Below are 21,037 nucleotides of genomic sequence, written 5' to 3'. Positions count from 1 at the left end.
ACCCGTCTTCCTCATTCTCCTCCCTGTTACTTTTCTCCACAGCTACCCGCTACAATCTGACATTCTACATGTGACTATGTTGTGTATTGTCCTTCTCCCCCACTATCATGATTTTTGGTCATTTTCCTCATGGACACATCCCCAGTATGTTTAAAATGTTTGTCTTTTTTAAATTTCTTAAACACAAATATAATCTAAAACATGCATATACAGAGCAGTTTTATGCAATTCTTTGATTTAATCCTCACTACGAAGCAAAGGGTTTTAAATTCTCATTTCCATTTTATTTGGAAACTGAGAATAAGGTGGGCTTAATAATCTGTCCAAGAACAAACAGAAAATAAACAGGACAGTCTCGACTTCACCCCATGACCTCCAGAGCTCCCATTCCTCTCTCGGAGCTAAAACACCACAGCTGACGTTTAGCATCATAAAGCACGAATCCCGAACAAGCAGATTCTGGACTGAAGATATTCAATATGGCGTCATCCAATAAGCCCAATGCAAGGAAATGCATCAGATTCGGACCTCAAGACATTCTCAGTGCCTTGACGGGCCCTTAGAACTCCTCTCGGCAAAGCCTACGGCATGTGAAGACGGATTCCCCCAGGCCCCAGTGGAGTCTTTGACTGCCAGGGTCCACTCTGGGAGGATGAGCACGGCTGTCCCACTGACACAAACTTAAAAACGTTAGAGCTTGTTAAGACCGGGAGAAGCACGAGGCCTGCCACGTCTCACTCTGTTAAATCGTGAAACCGCTTTTTTCAGTCAGCCGAGGCTTTTCGTTTTATCGTTTTATATGCGACCACCCCAACTCTAGAACCTCACAACATCTGCAAACAACACACAAACCAAGGCACCAAATAAAACACCCACTGCCCACACATACACCCCAACAACACAGAAAGGACTTCGGGCTAAATGATTATTTTACTGTCTTACAGCACGTTTCAAACAGAAACAGAATTTTAACATCATTTACCTCTAGTATTTTATCTCCAGTTTTAAGAGCATTTGTTTTTCCTGCTGGACTGTCTTCTAAAACTTGCTTGATAAATATCCCTTTAAGCTCCTCTCCATTCTTCAGGCGTTTTATCACAGTTTGTCCACCCACAATGCTAATACCAAGAGACACGTTGGGTTCTCTAAAAATCTCAACACTGTAAAAAGAAAAAACAAAATTCACTCATGAACGAGTTAATTTAATTTGTTGGACTGTCATTGTAAGTGTTCAATTTGTACCATATCCTTGTGACCCATTTTATATAAATATATTTTCTAAATATACTTTTATAAATGTTACAAAAATTGTACCTAGTTCAAAAATTATATTATCAAAAATTCACGACATATGTAAAAGTTTAAATTCTGAACAAGGCAGACTGCTAAGTCAGTAAATACAACTCTTAATATTAAGGGATTTAGCACGGCCTCACGTCCCACCTCCTACCACCACACTCGATCTGTTGCAAGTCCTCTTCATCTACAGCCATAACATCAGCGAAGAATCGATTAAGGAAACAATAAATGAGTGAAAAATCAAGAAAGTCACACACATCATTTTGGCAAAAAGCACAGACTCAGAATGGAATGAATTTGCCACTGGGAGGCCGGCTGCCCACACTGCTTCCCCAGTCCGCTGGTCCGCCTGTGGTTCTCCAGGCGGAGGGAAGACTTTATCTGCTCCTAATGCTGGAAGGTTTTCTTTTCTTCCTTCCTCCACATTGTTTTAAAAAAGAAAGTATGGAACGAAAATTGCCCCTCAAAATATGAAGAACTTTGCTCGAACTGCACAGATGTGGCCAATAATTAACTCAAATTAAAAAAGTAGCTCACAAAACAGCTCCCAAGAGTTTTTAAGACAAAACTCAGGAGTGTAAGAAAAACCCAGAGAATCTGGGTGGGCATGGTGGGATTAATCCTGCATGAAGAACACAGGGAGCAGAGCAAGGAGGACTCTCACAATCTTAATGAAGTGCAGCCTGGTCAGTACTTAAAGCTACGAGAGGATCCAAGGTGAGGGGCCTAGCACATTCTGTCAGCTCCAACAAGGCACAAACTGGACTAAGGCAGGGGAGGAAGCGAGAGAGAAGCTGACACACCACAGAAGCCTCAACCACTGCTGCTGACGACAAGAAAAGCAGCTTTCCTGCATTCCGCGCAGCCTGGTCTGCTCTGCTTGGTGACGCAGTGATAATCAGATTTAGCCCGCCAGTGACTGTCCTAGATGGATGTTCGCAAATTGCTTTCTCCGGAAAGAGTGTGAGACAGATTTTCCTAATATCGGGTATAGTCATTTTGCTGGCTAAAAATCTCTGGATAAGACACAATGAAACTAAAATTTGGGCCAGCCTACATGTGAATTACGACAATTTCTCCTTCATTAGAGAATGACTGAATGTCACTACTAAATTGAAGCAAAGAGCAACTGATTTGTTCCCCTAATGAGAATGCCAGCGATGTCGCAAACATACGTTCTCGGTGGACCCCAGTGGCTGAAGTTTGGAGTCTCCTCTCCTTCACCTTCTTCTCTCTCAGGTAACTCACTGAGGAGGGAGAGAGGGAAAGTTCACACGCAACATGTAAGACACACTCCTGTTACCAAAAGATCTTGGCAAGTTCTGAAATGGCACAATCTATATGTAGATAGTTCTTAATTTTTAAGCCTTAAAAATGTTTACATCAATGGTTCACTGTCCATACAAAGCAAAAATATATTGCTTTAACATTCAACTCAGCATATATCCAGCACCAGAAAACCAGAGAATTATTATAAACAATTTTATGGGTAACACTCTAGATGCTATTTTTATGTTGCTAAAATCTGTTTGATTTGCACAATTTCACATTTGCTTTTCCATCAACATATAAAATATTATAAAATACATTCCTTAAAACTTAGTAATGATTGACCAGAGGAGAGAACAGCCAGTATAAACCAACATAAACAGCTGACATGGCTAAACAGTCAGCAAACACGGCCCCTCTTTCTAGACTGTTCTTTCACTCTAACCCTGTCATTTGTATCCCTTGAATACTTGCGTAGTTTCAAAGCACTTTTCAGTTTACAGAGAGATTCTCTTCTGTTATCCATTCTATCCTCCCACCTGCCACCAGACACTTTCACCCACCAAGTTCTGTTAGTGTGTGGAACCGCTTAACTGGACAACAGAAAATGCTGAATTACAGAGGGGTTAGTTAGAAAAGGAGTACTGTCTAACAGGGCAGAGACATTACCGTATGTTCTCCAGAAGAGGAGTCAGGAGTTCTAAGCTCCAGTCTCACCTGCACCATGAGATAGGTGTGTGAATGGACCACCAAAGAAATGCCGCCTCTGATACTGTAAACTGTAGCATTCTGTACAAAAGAGTGTGCACCACCCCTAACATTTCGTTCTCACCAACCCCTGGGCGGTGAGCACGGCAGGTCACACAGGAGGAGCCGGGGCCCAGAGAAGGCTCAGACATACCCACAACCTCCTCACAGTCTCCAGATCTTTGTTTCAGCACTAAGTTTCAACGTTTCATTGTCTCTGAACTCTCAGATAAGTCCTGTAAAAACCAGCAACACTTACGCTACTTGCCACTCTACAGACCTTCTAGGATAGCCTGGTCTAAGGCTGAGTGAAGGGAAGAAACTGAGAGGATCTAGACAATCCAAGAACCAGTTAAGAAATTGGGACGACTAGCGATCAGTAACGTCTTGCCCACTGCCAGACGGCTTCCTCGCCTTGGTCAGTCTATCTCAGGACGGACAGCAGCAGAGCACTCAGGGAAGACAGCTGGCCTGGTTTTTCACCTAGTATCTTCTCTCCCCTTCTTCCTACCAACCTAACCCTTTATTCCAGGTGGCACTAGGCCCGGCTTTGAAAAAACACACTTTCTGGACTTCCTTTCAGCTAACGGTAACTGCGCCATAGTTCTGATCAGGGATATGGAAGCAAAAGTCCCTGGATGAGATTTCCAGGAAAACTCATTAAATGGAGAGAGAATCAGCAGGCAGGAGCCGTCTGCTCTGTGCCCTTCCCTTCCTCTTGCCTAGAAGACAGAGATGATAGGAGTAGTGATGCATCCATCTTAAAACCAGGAAGAAACCGTGAGGACTAAAGCAGGGCCTTAAGGACAGCAGAGCAGAAAGGAAGAAGGTGTTGAAACCCTGACAGACCACCTGCTTCAGGAGTGTTTATACAGAGAAAATTAACCCGTTTGCTTAAGCCACATTAAGTGGGGTTTCTGTCTCTGAGCAGCTGACTGCCATCTCTAAATAATACACCATGATTCCACCAATTTAAGTGAAGTCTTCACTTTGTCGTATCACATTATTACTTTTGCACATGTGCATATACGTTTATCGGCTAGGTGTAATTATAGCACGAACTGTCACATTTTGATTATCCTATGTAACAGTAACAAGGATTAAACGAGATGTGACTGGCATTTAACTGAGGCTCAACCAATATTCGTTTCCTTCATGATTTTTTTACTTGAATTTTTATCAAAATTTTCTTTACATATTATCATAATCTTCATCATTTTTTATTTAATAACATCTTAGCCCATGATCCTGATATAATTTAATTTATCTGTTATCCCAAATACGAGGCACTTGGACCATACCCTGTCTTTTGGAATATGGACATTACTGCAAGGAATATCTTCACGCTCTGCGGTGTTTTAGAATTCCCCTTTAAATAAATATTAACTGAAGTAAGACTGAAAACTAAAAACCAACCCAACACCGACACCTTCCTCCTCTACATCTTCCACTTTCCTGTCCCCCAAATCATGACAGGTGTGATAATCAGACATGAATCTTCGGTTTTTGTCCCTGGTTCCTGACAGAGCTTCTAAAACCCTTGGAATTTCGCGAGGGATGGGGGTGACAGGAGCACCTTTCGTGATTCCTAACAAGCTCCTTTCAACCATACCTGAGTTTATGCTAATGAGGTGACCCTTGGTGGGCCCCTCGCTGCTTGGGGGGGGGAGGGGGGCTGCTGCCAGAGGAACCAAACGTGGGATTAGAGCTAAACTTTCAGCCCCACCCCTACTCTCACCTCTGGGAAGGGGAGGGGCTGGAGACTGAGTCCAATCGCCAATGACCAATGATGTAACCAACCATGCGGAGGTGGTGGAGCCCCCATAAAAACCCCTAAACAACAGGGTTTGGCGAGCCTCCAGGCTGGAGAATGCATCAAGGTCTTGATGTACTGGCTGGGAGGGAGATGTGCCCAGAGAAGCCATGCAAGCTGTGCATCCCCCACGTTCCCTCCACACTTACCCTCTGCTTCTCTTCTATTTGGTTTTCCTGAGTTGCACCTTTATAATAAACCAGTAACAGTAGGTGAAGCGCTTTCCTAGTGTTGAGCGCCGTCCTAGTGAACGACTGAACTTGAGGGAGGGGCCGTGGGAACTCCCACCTTACAGCTGGCCGGTCAGAAGTGCAGTGGGCAGCCTGGGGTTTGTGACTGGCATCAGAAGTCAGAGCAGTCTTGTGGGACTGAGCCCTCACCCTGTGGGGTCTGCACTAAATCCGAGTAGCTAGTGTCGGAACTGAACTGATTTGCAGGCCACCCAGCTATTTAGTGTCTAGAGAACTGGATGTGGGGTGGAGTGAAAAACTCATGCATTTAGTGTCAGAAGTGTCGTGAGCAAAAACAGTTCATAACAGGCATTAAGAAAAAATATATGTATTTTTATTATGGTACATGTACACTATCATTATAGGAATTCTTCAATTTAAAAAAACCTAGAATAGAATGGAAACCAAGCTTTAACATTAGTATGGGCTATTCAGTTTTCTATTTAAGAAAATGAAAACCCCAAATTTCTTAAACTGCTGACTCTCACATACAACTTAAGAGAAGGGGAGAAAAAAACCACTGTCTAGAATATGGAAATTTTAATTTTTCTCTGATAAAAGTGTGTAACAAAAGGATTATTATGTTGGAAGAAACTCACTGACTTTTTCAAAGCATACTATCTTTCTTCAGGAAGTTGGCATACACACATTTTATTCAGATTACTTCATACTCATAGAGAGATAAAACTTGCAAAAGCTTATCCAGACAGTGTGATCAGTTTTGGAAATAGAGTCACGGGAGATGAGCAACTACACAATTTAATGAAGTCACTTTACATTGGTGAATGCATACACCTATCAACTCAAATAAAATTTAACTGAGAAAGTAAAATACTTCTACTGCACACATTAAGATGTAAATGTGCACAAACGTATTTAAAACCTTAACGAGATTTCTAACCTCAGATTTTATAATTTGCACTGTGATTAAACATGGTCAATAGCTCAGTCAGTTAGAATCTCAAATCTACAGGGCTCCACTTTTGGACCTAGCCTCCTCTTATTATTTGAGCTTCTCCTGGATGGCCATTCTAACCCAGAAGTTTCTCTTACACTTGATCTTGCCCCCAATTACCCACGTCAGGAGAGCCCTCAACATTAACCCCAGGATCATGTATCCAACTGACTCCACTTCACTGTTTTCCTGTGGATGCCTCAACCCTCAACATGTTCCAAGCTGAATGCATCGTTTTCCTTTCCAACCTGGTCATGCTCCTATATTCCTGTGTCAAAGAATGAATGGTCCGACTATCCATCTAGCTTCCCAGTCCAGAAACCCAAGGCATCCCCAACTACTTCCTCTCACCCTCAACATGTTACCAGTCACCAATTCTGATAGATTCTCAAACTCAAATCCATCCCCTCCTTGTCTTCAAGTGCGTCTCTAAGGTGTTACAATAAACTCTTAACTAATCTCCCATTCTCTAAGCAAATACTCTGTGTAATCCATTTGGCACACAACTGCAAGAATACAAATTGTATATATGGTTCAATTTTAAGTATGTGAAATTCTCATAGCAACTGTCTAATATGGTGGATTTTATGCATAATATTTTCTGTATTTTCCAAACGTTCTGCCATAATCATGCCTTTTTTCTACAGAAGCAAAAAGAAAACTATTTTATAATGCGAAAGCAAAGATAAATAGTATCATACCATGTATCAGTGGCATATCTAGAAGATAAGATTCCCGTGTATGCTGAGGCCTTGGAAACAACTCGGGTCCTGGGAAGTTGGTATAAAGGCAGATCTTCTTGCTCCCTTCTTTGAGCCACAGCAGGAAGTTCAACAAGCAAGCCAGGAGCCTGGACATCATCTGGAATCATCATGCCTAAAGAGCAAGCCAGACGACAGTGAACACAAGATGCTCTCATTTATCCTTCACCCGACCAACAAACAGCTACGGGCACCCACTGTGGGCAGGCCCCGTGCAGGTGGAAGACTGACTAACATTAAACCGAATGAGTAGGATATTTAGTACGTCAGATGGTGACAAGTACTGTGGAGAAAAATGAAGCAAGGAAGGGGGATAGGGTCTGCTCAGTAGAAGAGAGTACAACTTTAACTCACTGAAAAGATGACTTTTTAGCAACATGAATATTTACTGAAAAAATCCCCTTTATGATGGTATAATCTTACTACTAATTTTCCTTTATCAACCTAAACTGTCCCAATTACGGGCACTCCAACATTTCACTGATTTAAAAAATAATTCTACAGATTAACAAATAACCAAATAAAAGCACTTAGATTTTTAAAGGAGCTTTGTTTATAAATTTCAGAATTCTTTTACATTTGTTATCTCATTTAATTCGCACATCAAACTATGAATTGGAGGGAAAAGCTGCTAACAACCATATTTTATAGATGAGGAAACTCAGGCTAAGGGATTTTGCCAATTAGAATGTGCAAATTTACCTGACGTGCCATCTGTGTCCTTTTCCCATTTATTGAAAAAAGAATAACGAGGGCAGAGCTGTGATAGAGTCCTGTGGCACGTGGTCAGGGACGGCACCCATGCTGGCAGAGTGCAGCCCATCAACCACTCTTAGATACACCCCAGCATCCATTATATCCAATCCATCACAAATTCCCAGCCAATCTTTCCTCATCATGTTATACAAATATGACAAATTATGTATCAAATGCCTTCCTTAAATCCATACATTCATAGCATAATTTGGAGATCTGGCTTATCAGAAAATTAGAAATGATCTACAGACTCTTCTAAAACTTTTCCTAGAAGCATCACCTAAACTCTCCATTTCCCTATACTGAACAGATTTTCTAGTAAACTCACTAGTGCTCCTGCTTTTTATCTTGTCTAGAAACCCTGAGTCAGGATCTAATCGGCTGGTAACGCAGCGGGGCATCTGAAGAGGAGCGCGCATCACTGCGACACTCAGGTGCATCCAGGGCGTCTCACCTGCCTTCCCCATCCCCCCGCCCCCTTCACTGCCACCCGCTGCGCCCTCATTCCTGTAGAGCAGCTGAGTCCACGTGACTGCCCCCCGCGCGAGCTTTGCCTGTCTGCCTCCTCCCCACTGAGGAGGCACCTGGGGTGGGATCGAGATTCTGGCAGGAATGGCCTGAAACCAGAGTTTTAAGAACAGGAACCAGCTCTTTGCAGAGCCATTTCCATCCGAGTATGTTGGCAGCAGAAGCTTGTTACATTACAGTTGGGTCTCACAGGCTGCTGCGGTTTGTTAAAACTTGCCATTACCTGCTCCCACAAGGGCCACCAGGATCCTCGGCCCACTCCTCCTCCTGGACCCCTGGGGGTGCTCAGGCACCATTTCTCATCTCTCCAGAGCCTGACACTTCACGAGCTGCTCACCCAGGGGCCAGGGTGACAAACCAGGTCCTCAAGAGCCGTGTGGATGTGGGGCACCAGCCACAACAGGAGCACAAGGCTAGAAAAGCAGGGAATTTAAGAAAATGTTCCTGGATAAATGGAAGTCAATGCTTACAGGAGAGGAAAGGGGGAACTTTCAAAAGGTTTATAGTTCGTGAACAGCAAGAACAGAATAGTAAACAAAATAAAGACAAGAAAGATCCAAGCAAAAAGGAGCGTGGGTTGCTACACACTCAGCAACTGAAGGAAAAAAAAAAGACAGCAAGGGATTAGCTGTTGAATGCCCACCGTGAGCAGCGTGCCACCTTCCCACTCAAACGTTTCATGAGCACCCACTTCAGCAACATCAGCAGGTACAAGGCTTGCCTTCCAGAAGCTCAGGTATAGCCCACGACAGGCATGCAAAGGAGGGTGCGCGCCTGACTCGGTGGACAACAGCAATTCACCAGGTCCCTGAGGGCTCACTCCAGGCAGGGGCGGGCAGAGACAGCGAAACAGAACCGCTTCCTGTCTGAAATCTCGTAACACGAGACGTACGACTGATTTGGAATTTATCTTCTATTCTGTGGTCATGAATGCTTTTCCTGTGAGGACGGGTCTGAGGTATACCCAGTTTAGGTTAATTCCCAAAGCTATAATTTCTAAAAATAAATTCCCAGGGCCTTGAAAAAGATTAGATTAAGGTAGAGATGGTAGAATCGTGGCCCCCTAAAGCGTACATCCACGCCACAGAACCTGTGAATATGACCCTATTTGGAAAAAAGGTCTTTGCAGAAGTAATTAAATTAAGGATCTTGAGATGAGACCATCCTGGATTACCCGAGTGGGCCCTAAATCCAATGACAGGTCCTTCTAAGAGACAGAGGAGAAGACACAGACAGGGAGAAGAGAAGGCTGTGGGAAGACGGAGGCAGAGACTGGAGTGATGCAGCCACAAGCCAAAGGGCGCGGGAGCCCCCAGCAGCTGGAAGAGGCAAGGAACGGATGCTTCCCCCAGAGTCTTCAGGGAGCAGAGCACCTTACCCAGGACTTCCGGCCTCCAGAACAGTGAGAGAATTAATTTCTGTCGTTTTACGCCACCAAGTGTGTAGCAGTTTGTTATAGGAGCCACAGGAAACTTGTTCAGGCAGCAGAAGGCAGAGCAAACAACTGGAGTCACCGAGATGACACACAGAGCAGGGGTCAGGGGCACTGGATCATCCCATGAGGAAAACATCCCCTTCCCTCTCTTCTTCCCAACTCCACTGCCCATCCCCACACATCTCATCTGCTCCTTCCAATCCCGACAGCATAACACAGTGAGTGGTCCTCATGGAGGGGCAACGTTGTCCCCAGGGGACATGTGGCCATGTCTGGAGAGACTCTGATTTTGACCGCGACTGGGAGTGGGGTTACGGCGTCTAGGGTTAGCGGGCGGGGGAGCTGCCAGCCATCCTGGCCTGCACAGGCCGGCCCTCCACGGCAAAGAAGGATCTGGTCCCAGCAGAGCTGGCACTGCTATGAAGCCTCCACAGTACGTTAATTCACTTATTCACGTATTTGTGCCGTAGATCTGCTCCAAGCATTTGGTAGTCAGAGGACTACAGAAATGCAGTGGATTAAAATACAGCAAGATGGGAGAGTTTTGGTGAAAAAGTCCCATTTTTCTCCTAGTCACAATCAGTTAAACAACACAAAAAACTGGATAGACTCATCTAATCTTAGATATTCAAAATTAACAAACCTAAACAAAATTTAAAAAAATTTAACTATCTGTGCTTTATTTCAACCTGCAAGGAATTGACAAGTGTTAGCATCTCTCAGGTGCCTTTGATCTTTAACCATCAAGGATTCCATTCTTTAGATTTTACTTAACAGACTGCTGAATTCCTATAAAACTGTTACATAACTTCCCAGAGCCCTCTGTCCCTGTGTAACACATTACCACACCACACGAGAAGTGCCCAGAGAAAGACTTTTCCTCTAGGTAGAGTCATAACAGATGAAGGACAGCATAAATCTGGGACAATGGCTCCATAAATCTCAGGCCATGAAAGAATTAACAGTCTCACCGAGCGATCTCAATGTTATAACGGCATTCAATATTTCAGTCTTAGATGAAGAAAAATTATTTCTTAACGTCAACTTTTCAAAAATATATAAGAATCAATATCGGGGGGAGACAGGGAGCAGCACTATACTTTTAGGATTCTTTAATGGAAACTAAGTTATTAATGTACCAAAATTGACCATAATGTATGGCTATAAAAATGCTTCATAAATGTTTAAAATATGCCTATCTTTATTAATATTTAACAACCCCATTCAATGAGCTAACAGTACCACTTAATAGCATCAGACATTTTAATATATATTAGTAGAGGCTTATTTCAGACTCAATGCAAGGTGCTGGTCTTAGCTTGAATCCATACTGCTAATAAAAGGCAGAGCGAGGCAGAGAAAACGCAGGCCTCTCAGAGACCAGGATCTGAAAGCGCTGAGTTGAAACAGGAGCCACGTTATTCTTCCAGACATTTTGAAGCAGATTAATTAATCAGCAGATTTAAATTCAAAACATCATAATGAACAAAAGCGTGACAATAAAATTCATCATAAACAAAAATGAAACTGAAAGATTGCAAAATAATGTAACTTCTGTTTATGAGAAACAAAAACCACAAACCTAAATCCGAAGAGCTCTGTGGGAACGAACTGAGATTCTCCAGACCGCCAAACCTGCCTTGCTGACCGCTCCCTTCAGGTGAGGGCACGGAGGGTGAGGCATCGATGCCAAAATCTTCTTTCATCTCGAGAGGAAGAAAACAGAAATGCATTAGTACTTTATGATAAAATGGGGAACACGAAATGTTGTTCAAACCAGATAACAAAGGTGGTGGCAAACTGCCCCGCCCACAGGCCTCCTCCGGACTCGGTTTACAGTATGCTGAGCAGTAACTTAGTGTCGGCAAGAGCACAGGCAGGTAAAACCTGTTGTTTCCAAACAATGGATTCTTTTAAACAAAAAATTTGTTTTATAAACATTAAGGAGTGGATTTAAATAAGCATTCACCAAAGTAGAGGAGAAAAGATCTACCAAGCCAGGCAAGGTCAATGGTTGGTACACACTCCGTCCTGGACCGGGCTGGATCACAACTTGAGTAGCTTCACTGCCGATCCCAAAACGCCCGGTGGATTTTCACAGCTCTCTCCCTTGCTGTGACTTCACTAGTGCTCTGAGCTGCCCAAGCTAAAGCCTACAGACAAGCACAGTCAGCAACCTACCGCACTTTCCTCGTCTTCCTTTTATACATGTCTCTCGGTTTTCCAAAGTTACAATCTCCCAGAACGTACAGTTTTCACTGAAGTATTTTATTACGATATTTATAAAGCTTTTATAAGCAGAAAATTAAATGATGACATGATGGCCACCACAGGGATATACCTTAATTCATTTAGCATAACATATTCATCTAGAATAACTGTGTTATTCTTTATCATTGGAAATTTAGGTTGTTCAAAACAAAAATGTGAATTATATCTTTTACAATGGTCCATGTTCTTTCATTAAGTTATACTGGTCAACTTCAACGGTAAGAGAAGGGCCTCTCAGAAACTGATGTACCAAATACTGCTAGAGCTTTCCAAATAGATTATGAATATAGCCAAGTATACAACCACATCAGATACCCAGTGGGGCCTCCAGAACATAGAATCAACTCTAATATTGAACAGGGTGACAAAGGACCATGACTATGTAGTTGCCTACAATAAGACAAGCACACAGGACTTCTTAGAGAAGGGAGGAAGGCAGAGATGGGAGGCACTGTGGACTAAGAAGAAATTTTACAGCAAGTTTTTGACTGTTTGGACATTTTTTAAAAAGTTAACAGCTATTATGTAACTGAAGAACAAGATAATTGATACCTGAATCTGAGATTTCAATACAGCAGGTATGAGAGGTTAAATTTTTAGAAAAATAAATTCATTTTTTTCTAAATAGAGAAGAAAATAAGAACATACAACTATTCTCTGAGATAAAGAATCTTCAGGTAAAAAGAATCAGATCTTTAAAAAATAGGCAAAGGACTTGAACACACATTTCTCCAAATAGTTAAAGATGGCCAAGAAGCACGAGAAAAGTTGCTCAACACAAATAATGAGGGAAATGCAAATCAAAACCACAATGAGGTATCACTTCACACCTATTTTTTAAAAAACAAAACAGAAGACAAATGTTGGTGAGCACGTGGAGAAAACTTGTACATTGCTGGTAGGAATGTAGGGGCAGCTACTGTGGAAAACAGTACGTAGGTTCCTCAAAAAATTAAACATAGAACTACCATATTATCCAGGAATTTTACTTCCGGTATCGACCCCCTAAACTTTTGGTATTTGTATACAAATGTTCATAACAAAGCCAAAGATGGAAACAACCCAGATGTCCATCAACAAGAATGGGTAAACAAAATGTGGTTCCACATATAAGCGAGTATTATTCAGCCTCAAAAAGGGAGAAAATTCTGACTTGTGCTACAACATGGATGAACCTTGAATACATCATGCTAAGCGAAATAAGCCAATCACGAAAGGACAAATATTGTATGATTCCACTTCTATGTGGTACCTAGAGTAGTCAAATTCTTAGAGGCAGAAAGCAGAATTGTGGCTGGTTGCCAGAGAACAAGAGAAGGGGAGAATGGGCAGCTACTGCTTAGTGGTTACAGAGTTTCAATTTGGGAAGATGAAAAAGTTCTAGAGACAGATAGTGGCAATGGTGAGACAATAATGTAAGTGTATTTAATGCTACTGGAACTGTAAGCCTAAAAATGGTAAAAATGGTCAATTTTACATAATGTACATTTTACCACAACTAAAAATAAAGAACCAGATCTATAAACCTTGATGGTTTCACCCTTCAACTAAAAGGACTAAGAGGGTGGTAGAGAAAAAGTCTGAAGTAACTGGGCATTATTTGCACTCCACAAATACAGCTATATCTGTAGCCCAAAACAGACGTTACAATAAAGACAGAAGTGACAATGTTTCTCTGCTCTTCTAAAGGGCACCCTCTAAACAGGAGAGTATCAGGAACTACGTAATTCTAACGCATTTGACTGTGTTTTTTAAATCTGCACAGAGTTTGTAACATTACATAATAAATTATCATCACAGGGATCCATCAGTAATGAGAGCACGGCCAACAAAGACCCAGGCCCACCCTGATCCTGTGGGCGTAACTGTTATAGGGGATCAGAATACCCTGCCCAGAAAATAAGTCACTTTGGCATAAAGATTATTCTGAGCTGAAGACAGTGAGAAAGAGCAGACTCAGGAAAGCTCACTATCCTCCCGATTCTCAGTCAGACTCTAGACTCTTTCCTTTTGTTAGTCTGTCTTCCGTCAGTTTAATTTCCAGGGCCCCATCAGGGGACCTAGAAGGGTAGAGGAGAAGATTCTTTCCTCCCCTACACTGTCATCACTGTGGGTGTGGGAATGGAGGAAAAGAGTTGATGCCCAAAGCAAGAACATACAATTCTTTGAAGGAAACAAAATACCGTGTAGACTAGACACATTAGGGCTGAAGCAATCTTAACGCCAGTGTAGGGAGCTTATAGAGTTCACCTCGTAGAAACAGAGAGCTAGGAAATTCAACACAGATTTCATAATGAGGAAGCATGTCCTTCATCATGAGCACCGCATGCTGTTATAAACAAGCTTTTTAAAGAGCACTTTAACAAACAATAAAGTGGTTGGTTACATTATAAACTTATAAGAGGAATTTTTTTTAAAAACCTAATGTTAGGCAAATGAGTATCCGAGATCAGGACAAAATTTTGACTGACAATATGGATTCGAAACATTGTATTTCAAACGACCTAGATGGAATGAAGACGGAACATTGGAAAGCTATGTTAAATGACCAAAAAGTGACTCTAGTGATAACGTAGATACTGACATTAAACACACATTGAAAGAATTTGAAGAAAATTATATCATTAAATGTGAGAAGAGGCAAAAAATTAACATTTGACAGGTTTCAAGATACGAACATTTAAATTTATGAAGTAAATGTCGTAAATATACATCTGACTATTTCATCTATAGCCCAGAAGCTTGTATGTTACAATGGGCCTACATTTCAGGTTGCCTGATTTTCTTTTTATAGAAGAAAACAGCCTCAACAAGGGAGCATTTATGAGTATTCACGAATCTGTGACTAGAATTTGCTCCGCGTAACTGAACGTGCTGCTGGGTTTAAGCACGCAGACACAGGAGAGGGACTGGCGAAGACAGAAAGCACCAGGGGCCTCCGGGTCGCCTCCTCCCACACCCGGGCACCACTCGCATAAGCCCAGACATCTGCTCTCCGGTAGATGGCCCGGGAATCCTCAGGAGCTCCACAAACAGCTCTATGACAGCGCCCAGCAGAGCAGAGGGACACACACATCTCCAGAAGGGACAAGGCAGCAGAGCTCACAGGGAAGCCAAGGAGACCCCGCTCCACCCGCCCCGAGAGCCTAGGAAGGCGGACTCTGACCCACTGCAGGAGCCACCACCCCAGCGAGAGGCCCACGCGCACCTCCACCAGCCGCGTATCCCCCTCAACAGGACGTTATTTTTCATTTGCCTGGAAGTTAACTTAGGGCAGGAAATAAACAAACGAAAATAAAACATTTTAAAAAGTCCCTAATGAAAGATCCCAATTGGGGGTCAGTTAATTCTAACTTTATAAAAAACAAACTTTATTGGTGATTTAATAGCAAGGGCAAACCTATTAAAATATAATGCTTTCCTGCCAAGTTGTAAACAGGCAATATCACCAAAGTGAAGACAATTTTCTAGAGTTCAGTGACTTTCTCTTTAGTATCATAAATAATTCAGAGGACAGTGTGGATAAGCAAGACACAAACAACAACATATCTTTAATAAACTTTGCCCTGATTTTCCCTGAAAATAGACTATGCGAGAAATACACAGCTGTCTCTCCCTGAGGGAAAGAAAAATCACCAACGCCAAAAGACCTCTTTGCTGAAATGAGCCGTTAGGAGAAAAGCATCGCTAACATCGCAAGGCAGCTGCAGCCCACCAGGCCAGCGGGGAGCCGCGCATCCGAGAAGACGAGCTCTTCCTCGTGGCAGGACCTGTGTGGTGTGTCTCGGGACAAGGATTAATTATGAAAAGATCCATTACTTTTGGTTTGTTTTTTGAAAGCCTGATGACTTAGGGACAGGGGACAGGCAGGGGAGGAGACAGAGGACGTGGCAGATGTGTCCAGACCCCTTACCAGGTCGTCGGGGCTGCAGCCCCACTGCTGCACCTCCGGGGGGCATACGCCCAGCAGGGCCCTGGCTTCCTGAGGCTGCGCAGGCTCGCCGTCCACACTCGCACCGTGCAACCACTGCGCTCCCAAGTGCAGCTCCTCCACAGACGGGACACGGGCGGCCTCTTGAACGTGCGAGGGGGAATACAACTCCGTGGGCTGAAAGCCATCTTGATACAGCTCATACTCTTCATCAACGAGCATTTCTCTCTCTTCACCCATTTCCTGCGATCTAGGGGTCAGAAATTCATGCATTTCCCAGGCCTCCTTGCTGTTGTCGATCTCTTTTTGTTGGGACTGGAAAGACTTTCCCAAATCTAGAAACGGTTCGTCCACAAGTTCTTCTTTGAAATAGGGTTCATCTCTAAATCCCTGTAAATAAAAGGTGCAAAAAAATTTTAAACTACACCTGTTTTAAAGGCTGCACTCTGTACAGTAACTGAAAAATTAACCAGCGGCATAAATGACTACATTCCGTGCTGACGCGTGGCTCCCGTGAACAGCTCTCCACCGCGAACACAAGCTCACCACCGCAGAGCCCTCTGCCCAGGAAAGCGAGAAACAACCAAGTGAGAGGCAGAAACCTGCCCTGGGCAAGGTGAGTGACTGTTCTAGAAGGTTCATTATACATTAACCAACTGAAAATTCTCAGCCAGAAACCTATTTTGTTAAACTGCTACACTGAGTACTTAATTTGCGTCTCACAGAAAAAGTAGTACATAAATATAGATACACTTCATACTGCTACTTAAGAACGCAAAGAATTAAAAGGTCAGGATTTTCAAGCTTATGTGACTCAAAAGAAATTATGGCTATTCGAATGTTCAAAAAACATTATAAACTAAAGATACGGGGGTTATGTCTCCACTATTTTGAGTACGACTCTTTTCTAATGTATCACATAATACCAAGATATTTTTTCCTCTTCCTTGAAAATATATGGCAAAAGGGAATGAATACAGTAGACTTTTAAACTAACTTACGTTTCATAATCAGAAGAGCAAGTGCATACAACAGGAGCTAAAGAGTCATCCACATGCACAAACTCTGCTGAGTTCGCAGGCGCGGCCTGGGGAGCGGAGGGATCTGCTGAGAGGGACCTCACGGGGCTGCTGGGCACAGTGAGGCCCGGTTCCTCCAAGGGACTGATGACATCGCCTATTTTAAGTCCTATTCATTAAGTGTCACCTGGGGAAATTCCAGAGAGGCCTCTAGTCCTTCCCACTGCTTCCCCCCTCGCAGCTAAACATCACTGTGGGGAAGCTTCAATTAACACAGTATGCCAAATACTGCACTCAGTTATTTTTTTTTAAAAAAAGAAAAGCTGTGCTTAGGGAGTATATTTGAACACGTCATGCAGTTATGAAATTTTAACAAAAAATGTCTACACTCAAAAAATATAGTGGACATTACAGGACTATGTATCAGCTGAGAGACGTCAACAAATATGCAGAGAATATCTGAAGACAACTGTTATCAAGTAAATTAAAACCATACCCCAACTGCAATGAGCAGACCAAGCACAGCCCACTTCAAGAAAAAAAAAGAAAAGCTTTGAAACAGACTTTCTAAAATTAAAGCATAAGGTAGGGTTTGACTAAATAACTCTTTTCTAGAAAGTATTCAGTAAGTTCTCTTGTGTAGCTCTGTTTTCTGCAGCATTTTAAATTAAGGGCTATTTTCAACAGTGTGTTCTACTCTCAAAATTTTAAGACTATTTTAGTGATATAAAATAGGGTATGTTTGTTCTTTGAAAATGCCTCACATCTGGCCTATGCCATATTGGCAGGCAATGTGATACCAGAGGGAAAAGATTTCAGTTTAAAAATACTAATAAAGAGGGGCCGGCCCCGTGGCCTAGTAGTTAGGTTTGGTGCTCTCCACTTTGGTGGCCTGGGTTCAGTTCCTGGGCGTGGACCTACTCCAGTTGTCAGCCACGTTGTGGTGGTGACCCACATACAAAACAGAGGAAGACTGGCTCAGAGGTTGGCTCAGGGCGAATCTTCCTCAAGCAAAAAAAGGAAGATTGGCAAGAGATGTTAGCTCAGAGCAAATCTTCCTCAGCAAAAAAAAAAAAAGAAAGAAAGAAAAGAAATAATAAAGAGAGGGGGAATTATTTAGTTTGTATCTATTTAGCCGAGAGTGGGGACAGGCTTTTGTCCTCTTTATAGAAACTTTAGCTCACAGCAAACATTCGAATGGGTAATAAATTTAGTAAATACCTTGGGTGCTTCAAGTATTAAAGATGAATTTATATCATGAACTGTTCCTGAAATTTCAGTCCTGTCTTCATGATGGTTTGACTGTAAAATATAATGACTTTCTTCCTCGTTATCATCTTCCTGAAAATAGAAGCAATTATTTTTATTTATTTTTGTAGCACGATTGGAGAAGTGTTTTTGTCAACTACGAAGCTACTGTTTTTGTTGAGACGTAATTAACGTTTAATACTGTATTAGTTTTAGGCGTACAACATAACGATTTGATATATGTATATATGTGAGGTGATCACCACACTAAGTTTGGTTAACACCTGCAACTTTAAAACACACGGTAAAGCAGTGTTAACATAGTCGCCGTGCTGCACGTTACGTCCCCAGGACTTGTTTACCCCTTAGCTGGAAGTTTGCACCTTTGGTCTACCTTCACCCATTCTGCCCACCCCCGATGCTCGACCTATGGCAACCACAGAAGCACTTTTATAATCAAGAAAATACCTCGTTTCAAACTCTCTTCCGATTAATTTTCATCTTTTCATTAAGCGCAAGTACACAATAAAACTTACGTAAACTGTTTTATTACAGCAAACTTTAATAATTAAAAAGAAAGCCATATTCAGGTCAAAGCTTCTCAAACTGTTTATTCTTTATAGGTATTCCTTAAAGAAAAAGATCACTTTCTCAGGAAGAGATCTTAATATTAAGAAATGTGTAAGTATCGACAGAGTGAAAGTCAACATACTTAATAATGGTACAGTGTGGTCGCTCTCCATCAGGAGGGGGACACCACGCAGTGCTCACCAGCCAGCACGGGCAGCAGGTGCTGACAGCTGCTATTTATCGAGTCTGGCTGTATATCACAATCTACAGTGAACACTTCCAAACGCTTCACCTCAGCTTAATCTTTACAACAACCCTCTAAGGTCAGGATTTTATATTGCATTTTTATATAAAAATAACAGCAAATATATACACACATATCTCTCCCTCACAGGCACAGGTTTAGGCACCCTAAACATAGCAATTCACTTACTATATTAATATATACTCCAGGAAGTAGGAGCTCTATTAACCCATTTTACAGATGAGTAAAAGAGGCACAGTAGTCTGCCCAAAGTTATGTAACTAGTCGGTTACACACCCAGTTACAGAAGCCTGGCTGCTAGCCTGTGTAGCCTGTGGTCTCAACCCCCACGCCACGCAACCCCACTTCACACATGAGGAAGCAGGAGCTGGTGAGGTTACACAATGGGCCCAAGGACACAGCCTCGCAAACCACAGAACTAAGCAAAAGCCCACAGCTATCTGGCCCGAGAACTCCACTGCCAGCTCTGTCTTGTTAGTTCTGAAGACACAATGGAGTTTTTAAAGTCAGTTCATTCATTTTTTGATCTGGCACATTTGAGGTGAGTTTGTAGAAAAGAGAAAGTAGTCACATTTATGGTTAACATGAAAATATATTGTATAGATAATATGTAGCTCTATAATACATCATATAATATCTATAAATATATGGACAATACATATCTGTATGATTCAAGACAATAAAAAATGATTTTTCCCTCCTAACTGTGGAATGTTCACAGTCCTTCTGCCCCAATCTGACTTTGGACCTTCTTGTTCATGCTCGATCCCCCTTCTGCTGAGGAAGGAGCCCACGCTCACTGAACACGAGGTGGTACGTGGACACCAACCGGACCGTGAGAGGGAGCGAGAGAGTGCTCAGAGAAGGTCCACCCGTCACTGTTCACAGCTCACGAGCAGACAGATCTGCCACAAGAACCCGAACATTAAAAAGGACTTAGAACATTTCAAAGTCTTCAAAGCGACCTCTCTCCCATCCCTTTCCTGGCTCCCCCTCCCAAGGGCCGGGCAGCCTTCTTCTCCCCGAGGGAAGCCTGGTGAAGGTCCCCCTCATCAGCACCACCTTCCAAGACCCTCCGAGTGAGGCTCGTGGTCCGAGGTTCCTCCCGTCCACCTCTGCAGAAAGAGCTCAGGATCCCCAGCGGGCTGGTACGAAGCTCCGTTTTTACAGGGCCTGAATCTTCCTTAACTGCTTCCAACTCAAGTCATGCTGTTTAAATCCCATAGGCCATAAGTAGTTGGGGATTTCCTCTGGCAGCCCAAATAATCAGGCAAATAATCATCAGGGAAAATCTAGACAAAGTTCCTGCCACAATCCAAAACACCAAGAGGAGGTCCCCATAAAAATATCAAGTTTCGCCTCCTTACTTTGCCCAAAAATCAAACCAGCATCTCATGCTACATATTGGCTATGGCAACACCCACACCAAAGACACAATATAAAGTCAAGAACCTGACTTAGCTGGGTGCTATGTTCCATTTTGAAGTGTTTAAGGTGTCTGATAGGTGTAGTACACAGGCATCTTTATGTGCACTATCTGAGGAATGAAAAGGTCATGCATGAAGGGCATGGTGAGGTTCCCCAATGCAAAAGAACCATGTGTCACACAGTATCTCTGTCTACACCGACACACCTATATGTGAACAGATCTATCTGAAGACTTGTAGTATGTTAATATATTTCACAGAATAAAAGAATTTTAGAGTTAAGAAAGATCTTAGGAGTTCTCTAGTCTTGTTCAGTCTTCTCAGAAATGAAAAAAGAGGCCTAGAGAAGAAAAGTGGTACACCTATGATCAAACCACCAGTACAATGTTTCTCAAAGAGGAAAATTCTGCATCAGAATCACGTAGGTGATTCACTGAAGAGCAGGTTCCAGACCAGCACGTCAGAATCACCAAACCAGAACCCCCGAGGGTGAGTCCTGGGACACCGCACTTT

General features: G+C 42.6%; 1 protein-coding gene across 3 annotated transcripts in view; it reads right to left on the bottom strand.

Annotated features, from left to right (window-relative positions):
- Positions 1-21,037, bottom strand: part of PATJ (PATJ crumbs cell polarity complex component) — a 305,804-nt gene that overhangs the window by 199,818 nt on the left and 84,949 nt on the right. For all 3 annotated transcript variants that reach the window (XM_046645368.1, XM_046645370.1, XM_046645369.1), the window contains exons 19-24: positions 18,236-18,355; positions 15,978-16,385; positions 11,376-11,499; positions 7,015-7,189; positions 2,475-2,546; positions 983-1,160 (exon numbers count right to left, since the gene is read on the bottom strand). In XM_046645368.1, the coding sequence (XP_046501324.1) occupies positions 983-1,160; positions 2,475-2,546; positions 7,015-7,189; positions 11,376-11,499; positions 15,978-16,385; positions 18,236-18,355 (1,077 nt within the window). The remainder of the gene's footprint in view (positions 1-982; positions 1,161-2,474; positions 2,547-7,014; positions 7,190-11,375; positions 11,500-15,977; positions 16,386-18,235; positions 18,356-21,037) is intronic.

Source organism: Equus quagga, chromosome 18 (genome assembly GCF_021613505.1).
Source record: "Equus quagga isolate Etosha38 chromosome 18, UCLA_HA_Equagga_1.0, whole genome shotgun sequence".
Taxonomy (NCBI): Eukaryota; Metazoa; Chordata; class Mammalia; order Perissodactyla; family Equidae; genus Equus; species Equus quagga.
Note: the sequence above shows the minus strand (reverse complement) of the source record. Positions and strands in the feature narration are given on the sequence as shown.